Source organism: Pteropus medius, unplaced genomic scaffold (genome assembly GCF_902729225.1).
Source record: "Pteropus medius unplaced genomic scaffold, Ma_sr-lr_union100, whole genome shotgun sequence".
In the NCBI taxonomy this organism is placed as follows: Eukaryota; Metazoa; Chordata; class Mammalia; order Chiroptera; family Pteropodidae; genus Pteropus; species Pteropus medius.
The window spans coordinates 7,203,274-7,223,307 of record NW_024349803.1 but is presented as its reverse complement, the minus strand read 5'-3'; the positions used below and the strand labels follow the sequence as shown (position 1 = coordinate 7,223,307).

General features: G+C 49.7%; 1 protein-coding gene and 1 long non-coding RNA gene across 4 annotated transcripts in view; one reads left to right on the top strand and one right to left on the bottom strand.

Moving 5' to 3' along the window:
* The window catches only part of SLCO2A1 (solute carrier organic anion transporter family member 2A1), a 79,559-nt gene extending 66,948 nt beyond the window's left edge, over positions 1-12,611 (top strand). For 2 of the 3 annotated variants that reach the window (XM_039837179.1, XM_039837180.1), the window contains exons 10-14: positions 1,141-1,306; positions 3,614-3,777; positions 7,107-7,171; positions 9,557-9,680; positions 10,637-10,882. In XM_039837179.1, the coding sequence (XP_039693113.1) occupies positions 1,141-1,306; positions 3,614-3,777; positions 7,107-7,171; positions 9,557-9,680; positions 10,637-10,754 (637 nt within the window). In that variant the 3' untranslated portion in view covers positions 10,755-10,882. Of the gene's footprint in view, positions 1-1,140; positions 1,307-3,613; positions 3,778-7,106; positions 7,172-9,556; positions 9,681-10,636 lie in introns of all 3 variants that reach the window. The other variant, XM_039837178.1, reaches the window with a different exon arrangement.
* On the bottom strand, positions 506-15,314 carry LOC120582098 (uncharacterized). Its single transcript, XR_005647458.1, has 2 exons — positions 15,146-15,314; positions 506-921 (listed from the first exon to the last, which is right to left on the bottom strand). It is a non-coding gene; the product is annotated as an uncharacterized LOC120582098 (long non-coding RNA).
* Between the last annotated feature and the right edge of the window lie 4,720 nt (positions 15,315-20,034).

Here is a 20,034-nt window from a genome sequence, read left to right as displayed (position 1 = left end):
AGAGCTTTAGAAGCCTGTGAGGGGAGGGTGCTTGCTGGGCAGGGAGTATTTAATTTTTTTCTGGATGCCACCTTTCTTTTAGATTTCGCCTAATGAGGTTACGACATAAAGAGATACTATACCTTTCAGCCTTGGTGTTTTCTCTGTCTTTCTCTTTGAAATAACCTCTCGTGTATTTTGTGGGTGAAGGAGAGAAGGGATGTGCAGAAAGGGAAGGTTGGTCAGGATGGGAACCCACTACCCCCCAAGTTTGTATTGGTTTTCTGCAGGCTGACTATGGATTGAGAAGCTGAGAAGGGTTGGGGCCTTTTGGTGGCTTTTAATAGTTTAGCATTGGGCTTCTAGTTCTGGCCTTGCTTTACTAGTTGGGGAAAGTTACTTAACTTATCTAATCTTCAGTGTCCTCATCCATAAAAGCAGCATAATAATTATAGGGTTATTGTGATGAATGTGCATGAAAAACCCTTGGGCACACTGCCTGGCCCATAAAAGATGCCCATTAATGTTAACTATCATTAGTATAATTATTCTAGCAATGCTGTGCACTGTGGTTTGTCGGCCCTATCCCAACCCTCCCCAAAGAGGATTATGAATATCAGATATGGGGGATGGTGGGAACAGTGCGTTCATCTGGAGAAATCCCCTTGGTTGAAGCTCAGAGGGTTGGAGGGACCTGGGCAATGTCTACACAGACCCAGAGACAGGAGCCATCTAGACTCCAGATTGCCTCAAGGGGTCCCAGTCTGTCCCTCAGCCTTAACCCTGGTAGAAGAGAACGGAAGGGAAATACTGTCTTTGATTTTTGTGTAGCATCTGCCTTCTCTCTTATCAGAGTCTTGGTTGTTGTTCATCTTGACCACTTCCGCAGTGAGGGCTTTGCCGACCAAGCTTCTGTGACTAGCAGTTGGTGGGTTTGGGCTCCTGGTGGCAGAAGAAATGGAGAGGTGCCATGAACACGGACCAGCAGCCAATTCACCATTGGCCCCAACAAGCATAATTCAGATCCCAAGTGGCACTGACCCAAGACAAACAGAGACGCACAGGCACACTAACCAGGCGGGGGCTCACTCTGGGCTGGAGTGGAGAGGTTTTTCTTTGGTCTTACTTTGTTTGAGTCCCTATTTCCTGTTTTGCTGGCAGCACATCAAGTTCTATACATCCTCAGCCTCCTGCCTGCCGCCGGGACTGCTCGTGCCCGGATTCCATCTTCCACCCGGTCTGTGGAGACAATGGGGTAGAGTACCTCTCCCCGTGCCATGCTGGCTGCAGCCACATCAACATCAGCTCTGCAGCCTCCAAGCAACGGGTAAGGGCAGGAGGAACCCCGAGGGTCCCCGTGCTCAGCATATACCCTCACAAACTGCTCCTAGGCTCCAAGTGGACAGGGCACCACCCTCATTCCCCTCATCATGGCCTCTGGGCCATACCTGTCCTCTCTCCACCTCCCCTTCCCTAAGGCCATGACCAGATGCCTACAGCTTAAAGTCAATTAAAGATTGACCAAAGTTCAAAATGCACATTCCTGAGGTTTGGAGCAGAACCAGCCAAAACACTCATTCGGCTGCGGCCTTCTAGGCTCATTCTGACAGATCCTAATGGGCATCTCTGGGTCATGCATTCTGGCCGTGCTGGAAAGCCACATGGACTGGCCCAGAAAAATCAAGGGCAGAGGGTCCTCTGGGATGTGGACCTGAAAGGTTAGAGCTGGAAGCGGTGATCAGAGCATTGGGTTCACCCCCTCAACTCCCAGGTGTGGCCACACAACTATCCTGTAGTCATGCAGTTATTTAGGGTCAGATCTGAGTCTAGAACCCAGGACCCTGCTTCATTCTGTGGGCACATCTCTTCAAGGTCACATATCTCCTGGCCTTCCACTCCTGTAGCCCACATTTACTAGCTCACTTGGTACAGTCCTTTCAGCCTTCTGAGTGCGATGGCCCCTGAACTTCTAGGATCAGTCAGCAGCAAACCCACCTGAGTCCCTTGTTCAGTTTTTCAATAGATATTTAGTGGACACCTGGCACAGCTGTAGGTGCTGAGGATTCAGTGGTAAACTCATCAGACACAGTCCCTGCTCTCATAGAGGTGACAGTCTATCAGATAAAGGCATTTTAGAAAGTAACCCATGCCATCAAGAGAGTTCATGGACAGAGAGTGTCTGGGGGCCTTCCCGAGAAGGTGACGTTAGAACTGAACAACCAGAAGAAAATCCTATGAAGACCTGGGAGTGAAGCATTCCAACTAAAGAAACAGCAAGCCACAAGTCCCCAGTGTTGAATCCGCTGAGTATAGGAGAAAAGGGAGAAGGTCAGGGCTGGCACTGAGGAGTGTCACACCCAGCCAGGCCAGGGAGCGGGCAGGGCCAGGGCCAGGCAGGCCAGGTTTAGAAACTGAGTGTTCTTTGTCCTAAGATCAGTGAGAAGTCTGTGTGGTTCCCCTAAGGAAAGGATTGCACCTTATTCTCTTAAGCCTTTGTTGAGGGCACGGGCGATGCTAGCCCCCACTTAACCATCCTCCTCTCAGAGGACAGGGCAAAGCTGCTTCCACAGCCACCTCTGGGTCTCAAGTAGAAAGAAGACAAGGAGCTTAGACGAGATGCTTTCTCAATTGCCTTCCAGTTGGAGAACGCTGTGGTGGCTTCTGTGATTTTCTTATCTTTATTTACTCACCTCTGACTCATCTACTTTCACAAATAATCTTGACAAGTTTTCAACAATGGCTTGAATCATCCATTAGTATAATATCAAGAAAAAAAATAGTAAATTATAAGGGAAAAAATCTAAGTTAAAAAAATCCAGACGGAGGAAAGTAGCAGCCATATAGTATATAACTTATTTCTGAGCTTCCTAGCAGCCCAAATAAGGAAGGTGCATCATTCCTGCTGTGTGGTGGAAGGAAGCGTACTAGCTCATTAGATCCAAGCCCAGCCTTATAACTGCTTTGACACTTAAATGGTCCTAGGCTGGTCCATTAGACACTGCAATAGGAAAGGTGAAGATCACCTAACGCAGGCAGTGACAGTGGTCACCAAGGCGAGTTGTGCAACAGTATTGAGACAGGGACCTTCTTCTCTAGAGGACTTACAGACACGAGGAATTCCTCTCATACGGGAAGCTCTGGAAGATAAAGAGCTCAGTAGATTCAGTTGTGTTTTCGCTGTTGTCTCCTCCTATTTATACTTTCCTTACTCTCTCTGCGATATACACACAAACAGAAAAATCAACAAGCCACAAAACCATTGCTGCTGGGTGGTCTGGCCCTGAGGACAGCTTTTCCAGCCCCTGGTCCCAAGCTGGGTGGGCCTTGCCTGGCGGTGGAATCCTGCATATCCTGATGTGGGTGTAACTGCTACAGGAGCCCAGCCCACACTGGATGAATGGTCTTGGCGAATATAGTTTCTATCGCCCAAACACTGATCAGAGGCGGGATCCATGGGGCACCTTGAAACCCTCACCTGACCTTCAAATTCAGCCTCACTCAACTCCCCAAGGGACCTGGAGGGCAGAGGGCTTGAAACTGGAGGGACTGTCAAACCAAAGGGTTGGTTCGACGTGCGTGGAGGCTTAAGTGATAACAATTGCCTTCCCCCTTTCTCCTCCTTCTTCTTTTCAAGATCTATTTGAACTGCAGCTGTGTGACTGGGGGATCTGCTTCAGCAAAGACAGGATCGTGCCCCACCCCCTGTGCCCACTTCCTGCTCCCGGCCATCTTCATCATCTCCTTCGCGGCCTTCATCGCCTGCGTTTCCCACAACCCCCTCTACATGATGGTTCTGCGGTGAGTCGTCTCTCCTTCCCCATGTTTCCATTTGCTCTGCGCCCAGCTGCCCACTCCTTGTCTCTCCTCCTTTCCTGGCACTAGAGCCCTTTGAACGTGAATGTGCAATGTTCTTTGGGTGATGTGGGGAGATGACACTAATCATCAGTGCCGAAGGCCCCAACCATGCCAGGCTCTGTGCAGAGCTCTTCACTGCAGCCCCCCATTCCGCAGCCCTGTCAGCACCTCCATTGTGCACGTGAGAGACCACTAGTCTAGGAGGGCAGGGCCACGTGATGAAGCCAGACTGCCTGGCTCCACACTGTGGAAATGCCTGGAGATTCACTTATTTTCAAATCCTTGAAGAACTGAGAAGAGGGAAGAGAATTCAGTTGGATGCACAAAATTGAGGATAGAAAATTAGGAAAGTTGCAGAAAGAGAATAAAGGTTGTGAGAAAGGATGAAAATGTGAAAAATCCAGTGTGTTAGGAGCCAGGAATAAGTTCTCAGGTTAGAAGAGAAAGGCTGGCCAAGGCTGGGGGGAGGGCAAAGGTGTCCCATTACAGTGGCACCAAAGTGCCTCCCGAGGTTTTGACAGGGAATGACCCTCTCTTCACCTCACTGTCTGCAAAGGAGAAAACATTTCAATCAAGTTCACCTAACCCTCCCCTTGCCTGCCTCCCTCCTGCCTCACCCAGCTCACAAGCAGAAAAGGAAAAACACAAGATTTGCATGCCCTGTGCCAGGGTTCAAGGCCCAGCTCTGCCATACACTGGTCGAATGTCCTTGGGTGTTGGCCAACCTCACTGAGTCTCAGTTTCCTCATTTATGAAATAAGGTTAATGATATTGACCTCAAAGGATTGGTGTCGGGATTATATAGTAAATTGCTTTGTAAATACGAGGTGCTTTACATATTGGTTAATTATCGCTATTGACCAAATTAATAATAATAATAATAATAAACAGCTAGCTAGTGCCAGTGACATATTTTCCCCAGACGCCTAGGAGATGAGGAAGAAATGGAAGCGGCCACTTGTTAGGGTTGGGATTTTACCCTCTTTACAAGTGAGCTTGCAAACTACCAAGATCCTGTTTCTGCTCCTGTTTCAAGGATGCTGGTGAGGATGGAGACTCTTGGGTCAAAGGCAAAGGGCTTTGTTACTCATAGCACAACAAGCAGCATGAACCTTATGTTGCATCATCTATCCTTGCCCCCGCCCCCAAGTCCTAGAGGGTGACATAAAGGTGCCCAGGTATATGTTTCACACGCAGTGGGTTTATGTCACAGCCGAGGAGCACTGAGCTTGAGAGAGCCACCGCTTCTATAGACCAAGCCTGCTCTTGGCCTAGGGGAAGATTTTATCTCATGCTTCAAGGTTACTTGTTGCAACCACAATCCTGAGAAATGGCCCAGGAAAAGAGCAGTCAGGACCTTACATTCTTAGCATACTCCGCAAGAACGGGTAGGCGTGCTTCAGCAACCACGGCACAGTGCTTCTCCCGACACTACCACCACCCTCTTTCCTACCACTCCCCATCCTGGGCGTTCCAAGGACCAATGCTTTCACCTTGAATAGGGTTCCCTTCTTGCACCCCAAGTCAGACGGACCATGGTGGAGACTCTAACCCTGAGAAAGATCTGGGGGTGGCCATGATAAGGAAATTTCATGGGAGGAGGGAGCAGTCTCTCTCGGATCACATCCCAGTAGATTTCTGTCAAGCCCCAGGGAGACGTAGTGGAGAAAGAGCATCATTTCAATTACAGAATGGGATTTTCTAGAAACTCTCCCCCTTCTGAGTCTGATCAGGGACTGGAGTGAAATTGGAGAAGAGGCCCCAGGATCTCAACATGGATTATGGCTAAATCCCACTGGGAAAAATGAAAGAATGGATGCTAATGTGAAGAAGATGAGGCTTAAAGATGACTTTGTAGGCTATCCGGGCATTATTATATCAGTCCAGGCCCCCAGCTCGGCAGGGAAACACAGGCTGGAAGCGAAGTTTCATTGAAAATGTGGAAGGAGAGAGAGTAGCCAGAAAACCAGCATTAATTCAGGGCCTAAGCGGGCAGAGACCAGAAACAGCTCAAGATCTCCATCAGAAAGCAAATTGGGGTACCCAAGTGCCATTTAGTTGAGAATCTAGGGGATTCTAAGGACCAAGACAAGAGGCATCTATTATAGGTCAAGCCATTGGAAGAATCTGTAGGCACAAAGGAAGCAGCCATTAGATTGAGAGTTGAGGTATTTTCTACTGGGGGACCCCAGTGGATGCCTCTTTCCCTTGCTACACTCCAGTGAACATTGCTCTCACCAGGCCACCCCTCAGAGACGCTGGAAAAAGGTCCCTTTCCAGTTTACTTCCAGTTCCCTTCCTTGCCGTCCCCTCAGCCCCAAATGCTTTTTCCCTACAATCAATCACCCTCCCAGGAGTGTGTGTCCTCAGAGAGCAGAGAAGCCTCTAACTAACCAGCTCCTGGCTCCCCGCCTTGTATTTGGGGGAGTAGTCCCATGGCCTGCTGGGATGGCGGGGCCTGGTGATACCACCTCCTGTCTCTCTGAATCTTCTTCCTCGGCCAAACACTGTTCCCCACTTGCGGGAAGAAAGGCAGAGGCAGGGCTGGCTGCATAATCTGCAAGATCCAGTGCAAAATGAAAATGCAGGGCTCCCAGTTCCAAAACTATTAAGATTTTCAAGACAGTCATGGCAGAGCATCAAACCAAACGTGGGGCCTTTCTGAGGGTGGGGCCTTGTGAGACTGCGCAGGTCGCATGCCCACAAAGCTGGCCCTAGGTAGAGGATCTTTTTAGTTGCATACGGAAGCATACAGCCCAGGGGCCCTAATCACACTTTGCATTGGGGCTGCCTTTTATTGTTATAAAACACTCCGTGGGTGTTGTTCAGACCTGCTGCTATAAACATGCCCTTCAGCATCCTTCTCTCTCCTCCCAGCCTCTTTTGGCCACTGCCTCTTGAAGGGGACTCTGAGCAGCCCTGAAAATCACAGAGCCTAGTAGTTCTCAAACTTGAGGATCTCCTGGAAGGCTTCTTACAACACAGATTGCTGAGCCCCAGCCCCAGCATACCTGATTCTTAAGTCTGAGATGGGGCCTGAGAATCTGCATTTCTATGAAGTTCTAAGTGGATGCTTATGCTGCTGGTCCAGCAATCATGCTTTGAGAATCACTGATATAAACGACAGAAGTGCTCGTCTGAGGTGAATCCAGTCAGCCAGGTGGCTCATCAGGCGGTGTGAGGGCAGGTTCTGACTAAGCCTGGCTGCCCCTAACTGAGGGAAGGCACAGCCCTGAGTCCTCCTGCTGCTGATTTCCTGTTTTCCTCTGCAGTGTGGTGAACCAGGAAGAAAAGTCATTTGCCATTGGGGTACAGTTCTTGCTAATGCGCCTGCTGGGTAAGTGTCTGAGATGCTCCCTTCCTGAGGAGTGGCCCCAGGACATCTGCGGGTGACAGGGTTCAGGGCAGGGATGGGGAAAGCCCTCTCTCATCTCCGTTGTAAAGAGAATCTGTGAATAATCAAGACAACACTAAATGCCCAAATCTTATATGGGCAGTTTCCCCATTACTTGTGGTTAGAAGAGATTCCATCTGTGGTGCCAATTCCAAACTAAATTATATAAGAAAAATGAAAAGCAGACACAGCTGAGGATACCTAATAGAGACTCAAAGGCAAGGAGTTTTCATCTCTGTCCAAGAACTTCCTATAAGAACAAAACCTTGCATTCCTGTCTCAGCCAGAATGACAGCTGAGCCTAGCCCTGACTTCCCTCCCATTTTATAAAATTCACTCCTCTTACCACCATTCAGCAAACATTTCTCCACGTGGAACCCTCTGCTAGCAAACTCTGCCTGCCCTCACGTGGCCCGGAGCCTGCGGAGGAATGGAGCTGTGAACACACATGATCCGTAGTGCCCACACGGGAGGGTGAGCCGGCTTCGGGAACAAGGCGTGGCAGCCCTCCCCGGGTGCATGGCCTGGGGGTAGGGACATGCGTGGGCCACCCAGCACATTGCAGGCTCTTTCTCAGACTGCTCATACTGGACAGTCCGTAGGCACTAGATAAACACGAGGCATTAATATGGAAACCCCTGCAGAGACAGGTAAATGAAGTAAAGGGACTGGATCCAACTGAGGACGTGTTTATTAAGAACCTAGGGGCTGCGTATTGCAGTGGAGAATATGGCAATGGCTGTGGAGGGACTTCAGTTACTATCAAGGGATACTTTCTGACCTCAAATGCTGAACTTCCTACAGAGCCCAGTGTGCATAATTATCCAGGAGCCAGGTCTGCACTTGGCCCTGAAGCGTCTTCCATTGTCTTTCTGGTGACATATCACCTCCTGGGCCTGCTGAGCGGAAGCTTTTGCAGGGCCCTCTCCAACGGATGTTAGGTGAGGTGTTCAGATGTCAAGAATGAACCAGTTTCAATGGGATTTCTTAGCCTCGGGCCACTTGCTCCTCTGGGTCTGAATTGCAAACACAGAGGAAGCAGAGCAGGAGGATCTATGCTGTCCTGGTGGCAGAGGTGCTGTCGTCATCACAGCTCCTCGTTTTCATTTCTAGCTCATCTGTGACTTGCTCTGAAACCTCAAAGAGCCCTGCCCTACCTCTTCCCGCCACCTGGAAAGACCGCCCTCTCGCTGCTCAAAGCACACACTGCCTTTGTGTTTTCATTTGAACTCAGATAACTCAATGTGAGACCATCTTATGAAAGCCAGGCCTGGAGGGATTCCATTCAGCCGAGAACATAGTTCCACTGGGGTAGAATAAAGGACTTTGTATTTATAAACCCCAGCAAATTTAGATATACCCACTGGGACTTGGTCAAAAAATTTTCTGGACTTTGTTTCTATTTAGGGAACATTATCCGAGGTCAGTTGTGGCCAGCTTCAGTCTCCCAGTCACCTGGAGATGAGGGAGCCTGAGGAGACAGGGCCTGAGGAGACAGGCTGGTTCTGGAAGGTTCCCTGCTTCTGGGTGGAGTCATAAGCAGAAGATTGCCGCTTTCCTCTGGAAGCAGCTTCTGACAGGGCCTTAAACAGAGTCTGGAAGGCTGTTCTCAGCACAGTGATTCTGAGACTGAGGTGGCCTGGCCTGGGTGTGGATTCCAGAGCAGGCCCTCCCCAGTCCAGTGATTGTCTAGAATTGTAGCGAACAATACAGGGGCCATTCCAGAATATTTTAGAGCGGTAAGGCATATAGCCCCTGTTGGACCAGGTCTCACTGCTCAGCTTCAAGGAAGTTTAGTGTACCTGGGGTAGAAACTCTGAGCAGCCAGGGTGTTGGGGTTCTTCTGGAGGTGTTGGCTGAGTCAGCAGGGCAGCTTGGTGTAGTTAAAGAACATGGGATTCGAACCTCAGTAAACTAGGGTTCGAAGTCCAGCCCTGACCCCTTTTGGCTATTTGACGGTGAGCTCTCCAAACCCACCTTCCTCCTTAAAGAGGACATTCCCCGCTCCAGGCTGCTGTGAGGACACGGGGAGTCAATGGGAACTGTGTTGTCTGTAAGCTGGCATCAAGGTAACCTCTGTGACTCACTCCGCCCTGGAAAAGTGGCCCTGGTCCCTTTTCTCTTCTAAGCTCTAGTGAAAGACGAGTTCAGGCTTCACAGAAAGCTATTGCTTCCCAAAGTCACTGTGATTCCCAGGGGCGGGGCAAAGCTGCCCTCACACCTGTGACAGGCAAGGCCTTGGGGGGCTGGCTCTTCACCCTGCCAGATGCCTCTGCCTGCAGCTCCATGTGACCTGAGCTCTCTGAACTCTTTTCCCGTTGATGCCAGCCTGGCTGCCATCTCCAGCTCTCTATGGCCTCACCATCGACTACTCCTGCATCCGGTGGAACTTGCAGTGCTCAGGGAGGCGAGGGGCCTGTGCTTACTATGACAATGACGCCCTCCGAGACAGGTGAGGACCCAGCACATCGTGTGTCAAGGAGGCCAGGCCCCAGACCCAAGCAAAGGGCAGTCATCTGCTCTGGTGACTATTGTGGGGACTGTCAGGCTTCCGAGGGACAAGAGGGGTGCTGCCATAGGTGGGTAGCAGGGGCCACTGGTGACAAGCATTTCAGGGCTCACAGAGAGCCATCCAAGTAACAAAATTCAGGGGATGCTCTGAGATAGCCCCCAATCTGCAGTCGCCATTGGCCCTTAAGAGGGACAGCAGCAGAATGAAGTGTGTCAAAACGAAAGGGGATGGCCGGAGTCTAAGGGGGAGGCGTGGCTGTGAAACGATGATGCAAGGCCAACCACCCACTGTTCAGAAGGAAGTGGTCCAGTCACAGCTCCTGGCAGAAGTCAAGGGCAGGTGGGTCCAATCTGCCTCAGGGAGTCTGAGCCCAGCTACAGTGCCACTGAGTTCTGTACCCCTTCCATCCACCTCACCCGCTGTCATCATCACACAGACAAGAAACGGTGGGGAGAAGGGGCTTGAGGGGGCAGAACGGGGTCTGGGAATGATGTGAGAGTATCACAGAAGGCCAAGAGAGGGGTGGACCAAGGGGGCAGCAAGAAGGTGCCCCTTTCCTTCTGGCCTTTTGGGAGGACAGGACCCTCAGGCCTGGCTGGGGCTGCAGTGTTGCCTTTGGCCTCTGGGGGCGCCAGTGCAAAGATGAGGACCACTGGGTTAGGAGTCCTGCACGCCTCTCCCTACCCGCTTCCCAGGAGGCTTGTACCCCTGTGGATTAAAGGAATGAAAAAAATGGTCTCCACCTGGGTGATGACAGATCCTTACTTGAGCGGTGACAACATATTGCATGGGCTGCTATAAGAATGATACTGTTCTTCCTGGTGGCAGTGGCCCCGGGGTGAGGGTCAAAGAGCTTCTACGCCCCCTCACCAGTCCTGTGTCCTCCTGCCCCACAGGTACCTGGGCCTGCAGATGGGCTACAAGGCACTGGGCACGCTGCTTCTCTTGATCATCAGCTGGCGGGTGAAGAAGAACAAGGAGTACAATGTGCAGAAGGCTGCGGACCTCATCTGACCTTTGACCCTCGGCCCAGTGCTGCTCTTCTCCGAGAGTGGACATGCCCTTCCACACCTGTCTATATTTACTAATGTTAACACATCATTTCCTTTCTGTTTTTTAAATAAGAAAGAAAACCCCATTCACCATTGCCTTCCCTACCTCCTCCCAAAGGTCCCTTGTTCACAGGGTTCCTTAGGGCCACTGAGCTCCTGGGCCAGGTGGGCACAGAGCTGGAGGGCAAGGTCTTCCCTGGCTCTTTGGGAAGGGCCCCCATTTGCCCAGGATCTCCTCAGTGCTGGGTTCTCCAGCAAGGATGCCCTCTGAGGGGGCGGTTTCCTAAGTGGAGAGAGGAAAGGGGGTGTCCACCCGGAGGTAGAAGGGAGTAGGCTGAGTTGTTGAGGACCACGGCCAGGCAGGGGGGTGAGGGAGCCTGGCTGTAGACCCCTTTGCATCTGGGTTCAGCATCGATGCAGAGCCCAGGAGGGGCTGGCTTCCCTCCTCTGGGTCCTCACTTCCTGCCCCAAGAGGCCATTTTGGAAGCTGCTGTGTTGGGAAGTTTGGCCAGTTGGTCCCCTCTCGGTTACCCATATTCAGGCACCACCAGAACAGGGACTAAGACACCCGGAGGACAGGTCATCCAAATGCTGTTCAGATTAATTCTAGATCCTTCTATGCAGGGGTCTGTGCATGTTCCTCTCCGTCTTTCTGGGCATATATTTCAAACTAAGAAAGTCACACCATGGTGAAGACCCAAGGAAGGCTGTGAAATGGCCATGATGCCCAACTTGTCACCCCTATAATGTGAAGATAAGACTCCTCCTCTCAGAGTGATGGGAAGACCCTCCCCAAATTTCCCTTGGAGCAGATGGGGTGGCTTTACATGGGCTTCCCTGGCTGGACTTGAGCCTCTATGCCACTGAGTAAAGAGAAGCAGCCCAGGATGTCAGCAAAGCAAGTGTGGAAGCCAAGGGAAGGTCAAAAGCTGGATGGTGAGCTGCAGTCCACAAAAGAGAGGCTGGTGAGCTTGGCCTTCCTGGTTTCAAACATGCTCCAATTCATCAGCGTTTCCTCAGCCTCTTCTCACTGCCCCCAGAGTTGGGCAACCTGTGAGGGCCTTGGTTGAGACACTGCAGCTGTGTGGTAGAGCCTTTCGTCAACAAATACATTTATTGGAGACCGACTCTGTGCAAGACAGTGCTAGTACATTGCTCTCCACCCAGCTTCCCTGGGATCCCAACCCCCTACCTTCCACGCACATTAGGACCACCAACGAGAGTGTGCTCAGTGGGCAGGGGGAGCTAGGAGACAGGCACAGCAAGAGCCTAGAGATTGTCAATAAGATCTTGACCATCATGTCCCACCAGACTGATCCTGTACCTGGCCCTTTGCCAGATAGAGACCTGGCTGCACCATATCCTCTGGAGCAGCTGGGCACTGGTCATTCCCACGTGTGGATCCCTTGAAAAACCCTTCCAGGGTACCCTGGAAGCCACCTCCAGAAAGGCCTCATATGGTGGTAAGCCAAAAACTTTATGTCAACAGCCAAACGGCCATGAAGTCTTTGTGAAAGCCACTGTTAGAGCAGCTTTATTTCCAAAGCCACCAGCCTTATTTCTAAAGATCTCTCAGGAAGGGAGGCTCCATGCAGCCTCAAGGACCAGTTTCAGCCTTTAAAATGGTTCTGCTTGGAAAATGATTCCCTGCTACTAACACTGTCCTTCTTGCCACAATTTAACCAAATTCTGGAGGCACTGCCTTCGGCTAAGTTCACAAACGGTGAATGCCACCCTTCAGATCCTGGAAGATTGGTTGCTCTCCAAGTCTTTATTCTATTATGATATTGCTATTAATATATTGTCATTTTACTATTGATTTAAGTTGGTCACTAATTTGTCCTATTATGTGTATCTGCCAGACAGAGAGCAGACAGCACCTGCACTTTCTGGTCAGAGGAGGTGCCCATGCCACAGCCCTCAGGAGCTTGTGGGGATCAGAGATAATGCCTCTCTCAAACCATCAGCCCGGTACAGAGCAGGCAGCAGATGCTTCCTGTTCCTTCGGTGAAGTTCTGCAGGTGGCTGTCAAAGGCCCCTAGTACTGATCTCTCAGGAGACCTGATCCCTGCTCTTGAGTTTATATCCAGAAGTGGGGTTCAACCCAAACAGCTAAGTCCATGGTATAAAATGGAATTGATATCGTAATTGTCATTGATCACGTGGTCGCAGCCACACTACCACTCCCACAACAAATTTTTTCTCTCAGCCGCCAGCAGGGAATATAATGGTGTCTCTTCATTTCACTTCTAGAGCGAAGCGTAAGAAACTTCCTTGAGCATTAAACTCTCGTAGAGGATGTTATTGAAATGCAGAGTTCCAGCACTGTCCACCCAGCCTCAGAGTCCGTTTCCATGGGTCTGAGGGGGACCCAGGAGTGGCAATTTTAACTGGCTCCTCATGTGAAGCCGATGCGGGAGGTTGTCAGATGCTGTGTGGTGGGTCATCTATGCAGCACAGCCTCAGGGATGCCCACTCATGCTTAGGCCACTGAGAAATTTACACACTTGATAGACCTTTGGTAAGCTCAAATGTGAGTGAAAGGTAACAAGATGGGGAGAGGGGGTTCTACAAATCTGATTTCCTGAGTGGCTGCAATCAGGAGCTAGTAGGCATGTGAAACAATCCAAGAGCTCACATTTGTATTAGGTTCTTACTACTGAGAGTGGAATCCTCACTCTACAAACTTAAGAGTGCAAAACGTGTGCCACAGTTATTTCTTTAAATCACTTATGTCTGACTTCAAGCCCTCATCCTGCTGGCTGGCATTCTTGGGTCTGGCTCCCAGAGCCACCTGTGGGTACTTAGGTCCTGCCACTGTGTGCCTTCAGTCTCTTCCCAGTCTGAGGCCAAAGCTTCTCTCCTGAGTCTAGAGACCCTGCAGAGGCCGGATCCCAGGGATAGAACCACCTCCCTGTGCACATCGTATCTACATCACCTCCCTGGCCAGTTCTAGGAAGCCCACCCTCTGCTCCACTCCCTCTCCCTCTCCCCCAGGGCTGAATGAAAAAGCCAGGAAAGAACAGGCCTGCAGGATCCTTTTTATCCCATCCTTCCTTGAACGTTCTTGGCATAAGAGAGAGAAAATGCAGTGAGAATCAAATGCCATAGCTCCATAAGTTATCCTTTGGCCCAAAGCCCTCTAGGGTGATCCTCACCATAGAGAGGCCTGTGATGGAAGACAGACTGATCTCAGGGCCCCATCTGAAGATGAGAAATCTGAAATTAAGGAAGTAACCATTGTGGCCAACTTCATACAAATGATAACTGACTGGACCTGGACTCAAACCAGGCTGTCCAGCCCTCTCTGTCCATTCCAGCTCCAGAACCAGCTCTATCTTTTGGAGTCATTCTGAAATTGCGGGGAGCCTCTTCTATTTGCACTAAAGTTCACTGGCCCCTGGGAGGGGGGTGGGGGAATCTACTGGGGGCCATGTAAGGTGGGTAATGGAGTGGGAAGAGGCAGGTAATATTTCATTTACCCACCTTCTTCAAGTAGCAAAATCATTACAGCTATTCATTAACCAGGGCCACTATCACCCTATAGCATCGTTAGTGAAAGGAGAGTTGCAGACAATGGACAAGGAGGAAAAGGCCATCAGGGGGAAGGGCTCTGAGAGAGCTGTACACAGACAGACCGTCAAGGGAACACCCCCACCTGCTGACGGGTTTGCAGATTCTTGCTTAGGAAACAAAGCCATATTGTGATTTACTCCAACTACTCTCAAAGATGGAGAGATACAGTTAAGCTGGGGGCTGAATCCAGTCAGTATCAAATTGATATTAAAATTTTATATTACAGATTCCCAGAAAGATTGGCAGGGGCTGTGTGTGTGTGTGTGTGTGTGTGAGAGAGAGAGAGAGAGAGAGAGAGAGAGAGAGAGAGAGAGAGAGAGAAATCTTGTGAATCCAAGAGAGAAATTCTATCTTTTATAACCACAGGAAAATTCCTGAGATAAATGTCTGTCTCCTACCAACAGCACTAGATTCATTATAACCTTTCCTCAGAGATTAAATATGTAAACAGGCCCAGAGCAAGCCCTTGGCAAATCGTAAGTGAGAGAAAGTTTTTCTCTTATGACACACTCTTCACCCGCCCACCCTTACCCCTGCAGTGTCGCCACACTACACAATACCCAGGGGTCACCTGACCTTGTTGAAATCCCTGCCTCCCAGGCACCTGCTACACCTGGATGACAATAACTAAAATGTGCACAGATCTTTGCAGTTCATGAATCCATTCATTTAACAAACTCCTTTAATGGCAACTCGGTCAGATAGGCTTAGCTGTGCTGTGGTAACAAACCTCACTAATCTGTCACATGACACAGTAGAAGCTTATATCTTGCTCACCTAAAATCCACTGTGAGTCTGGGTGGCTCTCCAGAAGACTGGCCTCCAAATGGTGACTCAGTATTCCAGACAGCTGGGGTCCTGAGGTATCTCCATTGCATAACATGCTGCTACGATTGGAGAAGCAAGAGTAGAAAATCCTTGAAGGCCATGCAGTGGTAGGTAAATGTTTTGGCCCGGAAGTAACATGCTTCACCTCTGCTCCTGGCCCATTGGCCAGAACTGGTCAGGTGTCCCAGCCTAACTGCCATGAGGGTGGAGAAGGATAATCCTCTTGTGAATTCAGAAGAAACAAAAAGTAGATCTGGACTAGCACTAGACTCCTCTAGCACTGGGGCAAACCTGGGTGGACATAAGCACTCACTGGACACTTAGGTCAGTCTTGTCAGGCTGTTGGGGGTGGGGAGTACAGTTAGGAAAAGTTTCTGAGAGGAGGAAGCATCAATGCTGGGTCCCAAAAGGTGAGGAGATGATTTCCAGGCAAGGCCGAGCCCATAGGTAGTTTGCAAAGAGATGGGGAGGTAGGGAAGAAGCTTGCCTCGGAGGAGGTAGAGATGGGGCGGTAGCTGAGAGAGATGCAGGGCCAAGGAAAGATTTTCTCAAGATGGGAGAGATTTACCAGTATGATTAGTCTTGTTCTACAAATGGAGCAAGTGAAGCCTGTTTCATTTGTCACTTGTGCCTTTATTCATTTAATACCTGATGTGTAGAAGAACAAAGATGACAAACACATGGTATATAATTAGAAGCAAGAATAAGACCTTAACAGAGGGCAAAGTACAAGTGCTATGAGCTCATTCGATTGAGAGATCAGAGAAGAGACGCGATCCTGGTCTTGAGGGATGGGCTGGATTTAGAGAGACTCCAAGGTGTAGGAGAAGACATTCCAAGCAAAGGTAACGAAGCAGGAAAACCTGTGCAAGTTCTGAGAACTCCCTGGACACAGGGCCCATGAAAGAGAGCAAAGGTAAGGCCTGGAGAGGCAGTTAGGTCCAGGCCGAGGTTCCTGGAGGGTCTTGAGGGCTGGCTTACAGCAGGCTGGGAGTGCTGGAGCCAGCCTGTTCTTGGCCCATGGGTCAGCGCCCATGGCAACCTCTTCTCCCTCAGGGCCTAGGAGAAGGGCCTCAGCGCCTAGCCCAACAATCCCAGGAAGGTACTCCTAGCGCAGGGACCCCTCCCGGAGTCTACACAGGAAGGGACTCCTAAGTGGGCTGGAGAGCAGTCTTCCCTGTCCTCCCTACACGCCCACAAGAAGCACCCACCTCGGGGACTCGCAGAAACGTCCCACTTGCAGCCTTCTTCTTGGCCAGTGTTCGGAGGCCGTCCCAGCCCAGGGTGAGGTGGAAGCTGCTCTGTCCTCTCTTTTCCCTCTCGCCTTCTCTCTTCCCTCATCTGGGCACCGGAACCCGGTGCTTGCGAGTCGGAAGGCTTAGTTTCCGGACGGAGTGGGGCAGCTAATATAAAGGGGTGTCTATTCAGGCCCCCAATGTGTTGTTAATCCCCTTCTCTTGACTCTGGTGCATCAATATGCCATACACTAGGCATCCCCTTTATGGACACTAAATCCATAAAAGTGGCCTCAGAGGTTCCAGATAGAGACCAACATTTGTTTAAACCTTGGTCCTCTACACCTCACGACCCGGGAGGTATAAACAAGGCAGAGGCTCTCCCTTGAGTCCACACTGGGAAAGGACCAAGAGTTTCATATTGTTTGTTCCTGACAGGCTCCTTGACCCGAACGGACTCTCCAGACACACGGAGATTCCAGAGGGGCATCTTCAATAGTTCAGGTGTGTTGAGGGCTTAGACACTGTCCTGAGTGTTTTCCATAATAAGGCTCCTGATTAACAAACTGCCCCAAATGTTTTCCATTTGCGTCTTTAATCGACACCACAGCCCTATGAGATGCAATTATCGCGCTGTTTCACAGACAGGGAGCCTAAGGCATAGCCGGTCGTGGTCTTGGCTCCGGTTCTCTCAACTCCACCTAGAAAGCGAGGTTTGCAGAACTGCGCTTTCCAGGGCCTCGAGAGCCAGGCAGAGTGGCAGTAGGCCACCAGGGGGCGCTGCCCGCCCGGCAGGAATCCTGCCCTGAGACAGGCCGCCGCGCGCGCGGAGGCCAAAGGGACGTGGAGGAGACCAGCTCTGCATCCGACTGCACGCTGTGCTGGGACTCCCTGCCACCCGGCCCCGCGCCTCTGACAACCCAGCTTCTCCACCCCGTGCCCTTGGTGGGCTCCCCACACCCACCCTGCTCCCGCATCCTCCTACACTGGCCACACCAGAGTGTTCGGGGTCTGAGCCCACCAGTGCCTGCTCACCAGATATGGTCTTGAGAAGATCCTCTCTCCCTCCCGCGTGACAAAGCACCATTTAGTCTATCTATGTTTACAGTACGAAAGTGTAATTTCCGTGTAAATACATTAAAGAACAAGGAACGTAGAGGAAAAGATGCCGGTAAGCACCGACAGTGCCCACGGGCACGCGAGGCTTCCACCCATGCCCTCAGACCCATTGTGGGCAAGGCGGTGGAAGGGAGACAGACATAACCAAGAAGGCACTTCAATTGTGTGTTTGCAATTGGCTTACCTATTACAAGGCAATAGTGCCCCGAAAGAGAAGGGCAGACAGACAGGCGGATATGTGCATCGCAATGCAGGGGCAGTGTGGGCATGTGGTGGTATCACCGAGGTGATAAAGGCTGGTTCTCTAGGAAACTGAAGATCAGGAGTAGAGGAGGTGAGCTCCAGCTGAATCTTGAAGGATGAGGCAGTTTGTTAATCAGGAGCCTTAAAAGGAAGGTGTTCTGAGCAGAGGGGACTGCAGGAGTGAAGACAGGAGGTGGGAAAGCTTGATGTATGTTTGCCTGGAGGGCAGGAGGTAGGCAGTGCACGCAGTTATAAGTTGATGGAGGTGGAGTACAGTGGGAAGTAGGCTCTACAGGAGGGTGTACCCTCCTTTAGTAACTGGGGTGCCACTGACAGGCTTTTAACAGAGGCAAGATGCAACCCGATTTCTGGGTTTAAAAGGCCACTGGGATTGCAGGTGTACTCGAGAAAGGGAGCCTGGCTGGCACAGGTAGGTTCTTGTCATTATGGTCACTGGGAGGGGGGCACTGTGCTGGAAATCGGAGCTGGGATGCTCCAGCTAGTTCAAAGCTGCGGTCAGGACCAGCAAGCAGTAGGAGCATCCAAGCCTCCCACGGACTCCTGGTGGCGAGGCTGAGTGCTTCCCAGAATGCTGGTGGGTTAGCATGAGCTGTGCTGTAGCTGGTCCCTCTGCCAGAATGTGCCTTGTTACAAAGCAGACTGTGTGTTCCTGGGCCCAGCACATGAGTTCTAATTGGCCCACATAACATTTATGTTTTTAAATAAGCTACAAACATTATGAGAGTTTGAATCACAGGTTTTCTCTTGAAAACCCTGGGCCAGCACTCCAGCCTCACAGCAAGGGACTGGAGCTGAGTAGAGGCCTACCCTTCAGATGGTCCCTGTTCTCTTAGGGTTGGTATTAAGGCCTCCGCATCACCTGATTAGTCTCTGTAGGTATTTGAATTTTCATACATACAGACATCCTTAGAGAGTCAAGATAAGCCACCAGAAATCCAGGTGAATGTTGAAAATAACCAGTCCAGGACTGGGATCCTGCAGAAGGAGAAAAGAACTGTGTTTGAGAAATAACGACCAGGGTAGATTGGCAGGCCTAACTGGTTGCCAGGTAGAAAATATGAGGAATCAGCGGTGAATGCCAGATGACTTATTTAGACCTGAACGATGAAGTTCAAACCGAACTTTTATCTTTCTCCCCAAACCTCAGTTCACCGACTTTCCCATCTCACTTAATGGCACTCCAGCCTTCTAGTTGATTAGACCAAAAATGTGGAGACAAAAGAAAATAAGGCTTTTTGAAAAATCAACTTTATTGACATATAATTTGCATACAATAAAAAGCACTAATTTTAAGCCTACTCACTGTTTGATTAAAGAGTTTTGACAAATGTATAGTACCACACAACCACCGTTTAAGTCCAGATGTAGAACATTTCCATGACTCTCAGAAAATTCCTCGATATCCCTTTGCAGTTAATAGTACACCCACCTCCAACCTCATCTTTCCTCCTGTGCAAGCAACCACTGCTGCTTTATTTCACTATAGATTACTTATTCTAGAATTTCATATAAATGGGGTCATAAATACATGTTCTTCTGTGTCAGACTCCTTTTGCTTAGCATAATGTTTCTGAGATTCATTCGTGTGGTTACATATATAAATAGTAAGTAGTTCATTCTTTTCATTTCTGGGTAGTATTCTATTGGATGACTATAACGTAATTTATTTATCCAGCCACCTGGGCATTTAGGTTGTTTACAATTCTTTTACTATCATGACTAAAACTGCTCTGAACATTTGCGCACAAGTATCTTTGTTGATCCATGTTTTCCTTTCTCTTAGGGAAATACCTAGGAGTAAAAATTGCTTGATTACAGAGTATGCGTATGTTTAACTTTGTAAGAAAATGTCTTATTTCCAAAGTCAAAGTGGAAGACCCCAGTAATGATTTCTTAAGTAGCGTACAAGTAGCACTAACCATGAAAAAAATGATAAATTGAACTACATTAAAATCAAACACTACTTTTCATCAAAAACACCATTAAAAGAGTAAAACAGCAAGCCACAGAGAGGAAAAAGAGATTTCCAACTTATACAACAGAAAAAAAGACTTGTATCCAGAATCTGCACATAAAACTCCTCTACCATAAACAAGAAAAAGATACGCCTAATAAAGAAATGGGCAAAAGACTTGAAAAAACACTTCACAAAAAAAGGATATCCAGATGGTCAACAAATATATTAAAATGTACTTCGTATCATTAGTCATCAAGGAAATG